At 50.0% G+C, this 6,000-nt stretch overlaps 1 protein-coding gene across 1 annotated transcript; it reads right to left on the bottom strand.

Moving 5' to 3' along the window:
• Nucleotides 1–343: 343 nt before the first annotated feature.
• On the bottom strand, nucleotides 344–1,556 carry GMORB2_6459 (serine threonine-protein kinase Sgk2; the record flags this gene model as incomplete). Its single annotated transcript, XM_035468429.1, has 3 exons — nucleotides 344–423; nucleotides 479–679; nucleotides 737–1,556. The coding sequence occupies 3 exons, from the start codon at nucleotides 1,554–1,556 to the stop codon at nucleotides 344–346; spliced, it is 1,101 nt and encodes a 366-aa protein (XP_035322410.1).
• Nucleotides 1,557–6,000: the final 4,444 nt, after the last annotated feature.

Here is a 6,000-nt window from a genome sequence, read left to right as displayed (position 1 = left end):
AGGTCCTCGCCTGTCATATACAGGCTAGGTTTGTCTTTACTGACCGACAGCTGGCTGCTAGCTTCTCGAGATCGCTTCTCTGACCCCGATGTATCGTTGGATATTCCGTCCGACCGCTTGCGCTTCCRGCCGACGACCGGGCTTGCTAATGGTAGCAATGTAGAACTGTCGTCGTTCTGAAACTGGTGGCGTTTATGGAATTCCAAGCCCTCGCGTAGTTCGCCGATAGAGGTGATCCGTYTATAGGCTACCGCCTTGGTCACCCCCTTGACGCCTCGTTCTCTTGCTAGACTTAGATGCTCAATCTCTAGCTTCCGCTTGTCGGAGACCCATGAGAACTTTGCTACGTTGCCGTTTCGCGTTGTGTAGCATGCAGTCCCTCGGCATACGACTGCGTTCTGCCGTACGAGMGGCCTACTGAGCCTGATTCTCGTCGCATCGCTGTCTATATCGTCTAGCACAACATAGCGGTGCTCACCTTCCCGTTCGATAAACGTATCTAGGCCCATGGCCTCTTCGTCCATTGTCGCGTACCCGACAAGAGCGCGTGCGAATTGGTCTGGCCTATCGTGGATGTTAAAGGGCCCCGAGCTATACGGTCCAGACCGATCAAAGACCCAGAGCTCTATCATAGATGCACAGAGTAGGAAAGCGTGGATAAATCTCCGCGTAGGCTGATCTYTRAAAATGCTTCGTATATGACGTGTTAGTTGTAGAAGATCGGCCTTGAATCTACTAGTTTCGTAGGACTTCTTCTGCTCCCCTATAACGAGGATATCTCTAAACATAAAGGCTCTATCCGTATACGTGGGCCTTTGGAAAAATATATCCATCTGGCCTTTCCGTCCATCGAACTGGTTAGCGGTCTGGGTGGTATAAAGCTTGTACGGTGCCCCGGCCAAGGCGCTTTCTTGTAGTGAACACAGCCAGTCCCAGACGGCCCATTCGTTAGTAACTGATGGAAATGCCGACCACTTCTTCCCATCGTACGCYSTCATCACGTCTYGYAACATTCTTCTCTGATCATCGCTCCAGTTCTGGGGGTTGAAGAATTTATCGCAGAAGCCGCCGACACCGCGAAAGGTGCAGTCCCTAACCTCAAAGAAAAGCTCCTTCTCGACAACCTCGCGTGTTTCGTTATCGGTAAGTCGACCCGAGCTCGCTTTGACGGGAGTCCCCTTGAAGGTCGGAACAGCACTAGGCGGCGGGGGCGTGAGCGGGCTGAGGGTTTTGATGATGTCAAATACCGCAGCCCAAACTGCCTGGTCGGGTGAATCGTCGACGATGTGGCGGATCAGGGCTCGGAAGTGATGGAGCTTCACTGCGTCAGATCGGACTTGCTGTCGTATAGAGAAGAGCTTGAGGGCCACATTGCCGCCTCCATCTGGTGAAGAAAGAGCAGTTGCCGCTGAAGCATCGAGCAGGGAGAGCAAGATACTCGCGACGACTTCCTGCTGCAGGTTCTCGACGTCGTTACTCAGTCTCTTGAATGGATCGAGTACGGGACCGAGAGGGCGTATTGCAATAATGTCGAGGTCCCTTTGTGAGAGTCCCATACTGACGCTTCCGCGTGAGTATGTGACGGTCTGTTCGGCGTCGTGTTCCAGGAATAGATGGAGGCGCAGAGTGCGAAGGAAGTGTTGTAGATGTGATGATTTTTCGATTATCGCTATGCGAGAGCAACTATTGCGGCACGAGATGTGATAGAAAGCACAGGAAAGAGAGGATGATGATGATTCATTTTCTAGGTTCTAGCTAATCTAAGATTTGCGGAAGAGACTTGTTGGATATGGCTGTCACGTGCCCAGAAGCCTCGGTGAAGGGACTCAACAGCAACTAAGCTATGATCTATATTGTTATGTGTGTCACAGTGTGTGTGTGTGTGTGTACTCGTAGGATTTTGTCGCACTGATATTCCATAGAGGAATAAGGACAACAGTAGATCATTAAGCGGGCAGAAAACAGCCATATCTCGAGCCCTTTTCATCATTACATCAGTGAATAATTATCCGGATAAATCTCTCTCCGATCTAGAAGCCTCAGACGAGCGTTTTACCGACATTACTCCGCCGCTCAGTCCGACACAGATTTCGGTCACGTGCACCAGTTTTGGTGATGATCCACCGCACCTATGACGGAGCAGAGGAAACAGATGATATGATACTCCAACTTCCATCATCCCAAGTACAGGTCCTCTTTGTGAGCATGTCTATCGTTGTTCTTACGATACGTCTCCTGATCCTTGCGTCGGTTATAAAGACGTCGCATCGATGAACGGCATGCGTAGTAAACAGAACGTAGAGGGCACCGTTTTGCAATATGCTATGAGCTTACGCGTATGAACGGTAAGAGGACTCAGCTATAGCAAGGAGCACGCTTGTTCAGGCTGGTCACATGTATAGGCGACGTTTAGCTGTGGAGAATGAGCGACCATATAGTTGGTGCTGATTTACGCAGTTACGTATCGGGAGTCTACACAGCTCATGTGATGTGGTTCGCATGGTTCATCTAGCTGAGCCATGGCACGAGTGAAAGGGGCATATGGTGAACAACGGTACTCAACTGCCTCCTCTATCAGTGAACTTGTTGACTTTTGCCAGTAACTCATGTCTCGGCTGATACTTCGTCCATTGCTTTACCAACCACGCACGCGTCTTGCTAGCAGGCCGTGTTCAGTCCGACGGGCACTGAGCCTCTGACCCATCAACTTGCTATATCCTGTCTACACTTGCAATAGGGGGGGGGTCCTATTCATGCTGGCGGGGATGAGATCAGCTTATCGATCGGGCCAGAAATGGTGGGGTTGTTTGGACGCAGTGTGGTCTGCCAGATAATATGTCAGATATTCGAGGCAGGAAATAAGTAAGCATTTTTAAGCATTTTTTATCGTGTAAAATCATTACCAGCAACAGGCTTTTTTCCCGTGTACGAGTACTTGTAGATGGTAGAGGGTATTGCTTGTATCTCTATTAAGGAGTATTTTCCTGCAATACTATCTCTAATTGACGTCTTCCCTTCTGATGTCATCAACAGATGTGTTCAGAAGAGAAGAAGAATACGGAGGAGTATTACCTGAAGAGCAGTAAGGATCAACATCAGACCCAGCTCTTACCTACCCTGTGGTTGCCATCACGAGGTGCACGGAGAAACGAGTACACCAAGATGCGGTGCTCACGATAACTACGTAGGATCGGATGATACAAGCATTACATTTCCTTGCCTGTTATTATGGTCGACACAGGAGGCTCAGTTGAATTACGATGCGGCGGATGGTGCGTCATGTATGATGGCATGTGCATCATCGGGCAGGATACTGACGTTGGTCAAGATAACTTTGGGAATAACACAGTTGGTTGACTACACCTGCAGTACCAAGACTGCATTGGATGCCTGTGAAGCAAGGGTGACGACGAGAAAGAAGAAAACAAGAACAGCGGAGCCTGTCTGCCATGCTATGAACAAGAGCACACATCCTTGGATTATCAGCCCCCCCCCTTCCTCCCTCCAACTCAATAACAAAGACCCTGACCGGGAGATGGGTCTGGCAAGCCACGCGCGGAGGGGGGCTTGACCTGGGTGCCTTGAAGGATGCTTGACTGGTTGTGTTTCAAGTTGAGAGCAGTGGTACATGTACAGGTACTCTGTACGGGTACGAAGGGAAGCCTGTCATAGATAAGACGGAGCACTTCATGGATCCATCAACTACGAGCGTAACATACCCCTCACACTCCAGAGCTGTTTATCTGTATGCCAGGCACGAGGGGCACGGCGAGGGAATCAACTGTCAACGACTGCCAGTCTAATTGGGCTGAGGCGTAGAAGGGTGGAAATTGACGTGGATACCTTCAAGCGGCCCCTCCCCTCTCCCTGATGTGGAGTACAGGTACGAGTACAGATACATGTGGTAATATCCTCAGAAATATAGTTAGTGGCCGTTATTATGTCGGGTGACAGGCGCACATGGCAACTGCATCATGATTCATGCAAATCTTGACAGGAAGAGGGCAATAATTGAGGGAATAAAGGCTGCGGGTAGCAAGTTGTTTGATGCTCGTAGTCGTTGGCTGTTCTGACGTCTCTGGCCCAAACTCGACCGGTCAACTCTTTTCGCCTCCTCCCCCCCTAAAAGGAAGCAGAAATGTTGATACGAAAGACTCTATTCGGATGAGAGAGAATGACAGAGAGAGAGAGAGAGAGAGAGAGGGGGTGGGGGGGGTTGGGGTTGGGGTTGGAGTAGACCTAATAAACGGGTAAACTCAACGGGCAAGGACGGTTAGATCCAACAGCGGGAAACTCGGTCAGCGGCTCCGCGAAAGATTCCGTCTGAATAGGGTTGTCGGTTGGTCTGACCGCTAATAGCAGGGACGGACATATGGACTGGGTGATGCTGATCCTAAATTGTCGGTTTGCCACTGCATCGTCATCACCGACCGGGTGACGTGACGAGAAATTTGGACGGAAGGAGAACATGGATCACGTCGTAATCTGGTTGCTCGGACCAAGAGTGAAAGCAACAGTAAACAAAGGCAAACCCAATTTCGTGTGCCTCGACCATCGAGACAGAGAGAGAACCTGTATGTACAACCAACGGTCAAGGAGTTGGCCGACGTCGAAAGGGCGGCGGCTTGAGCGTCCAACCCCCCCCACAAGCAGAAAAGGGGTTGGCAGAGAGATTGTAGTCATACTCGTAATACGGTGTGATCTGTATGATATACTATGTCATGGAAGAAGAGGAGATGGAGTGAAAAGGGGAGGAGGGTACGTGCAGATGGAAACGGGGTATCATGTCCCCCCGTGGTAATAACACGGCAGAGGAGGGCTATGAGAGAGAAGTTGCGTCTGATGTATTCTCTATGGCGACTTTGACGCTGCACTGCACTGCACCTGTTCGTAGTTGATAGGTATCACACCTGTACTATCATATCACTGCCAGTACCGTACTAGCAGGAGGGACTCCCGTGCGAGCATATAACAACAAACCCACGCATGAATGAGAGGAGTCGTTCGGGTTCCTACACGATGACACCAGGTACAGGGTCATAGACGTGACGAGAACATCCCAGGGTATTACGGGTGGCAAGATGCATAATACATGTACTAATTAATAACCCGCTGCTTCAGCTCTACGGGTTGCTCCGTACCGTAGGGCTCTCGTGTCGCGCGGTGGTCCGTGGATTGCTCAGCCCGAAGTCCCCGTGTACGAGGTCGAGTATTGCCGGCATCTGATGTCGTTGCATTGACATGTCGGCACAGGGTCCCAGGACAATGGCGGAGAGGGTTTGCATGAGTCGCAATATGACCGTCCTCACCTCCAATCTCTCGTATGTCGCGTGTACGGGTATGTGTAATGCCATCGAGCCATCGCTACCCGTCTGGTTCGCCAAGCTGGGAGGTTCTGATGAAAAAGGGGGCAGCATCAGAGCTTGCTGCATCGGTTGAGAGAGGTGGTGAAGAAGGTGGCAGGATCATATACGAGTATGTAATCTGTAGTCACCTCTGGGTAAACCCCACACACGAACATATGAGTACGTGCATTATTACAGTGTATCATATCGTGTAGCGGTTGTCATCATCATCAGTGAAGGGATATACTGAGAGACTCTGATGCCCAGATAACCTTCCTACTCAGTTCGTCGTCGATCACCTCATCTCCCAGGCTATGAGGTCCCTTCTTTTAGCATCCGTCGTTTCAGAAAGGATTATCGTGTGGTCGCATACATGTGCAAGCTTATGATTCGGAAGAATACATGTGGTATTGTCCTCGTTATTATCAATAGTAATCTGTACTCGTATAACAGCAATGACTATTACACGTCATGTTTGAGCACATCATTATTCCCTCAGTGGGAAATTTGTACGAGTACGTGCATGCACTGCGAGTATAAACAAGAGATAGAATGCATCATACATGAAAGGGGGTCATGGTGAATAGGACAGACAGCCTTGCAGTCTGCAATTACCAGAGACTCCATAGCCGTGCATCACGTACAAGTACAACAC

Source organism: Geosmithia morbida (genome assembly GCF_012550715.1).
Source record: "Geosmithia morbida isolate 1262 chromosome Unknown scaffold_5, whole genome shotgun sequence".
NCBI classification, from domain to species: domain Eukaryota; kingdom Fungi; phylum Ascomycota; class Sordariomycetes; order Hypocreales; family Bionectriaceae; genus Geosmithia; species Geosmithia morbida.
Note: the sequence above shows the minus strand (reverse complement) of the source record. Positions and strands in the feature narration are given on the sequence as shown.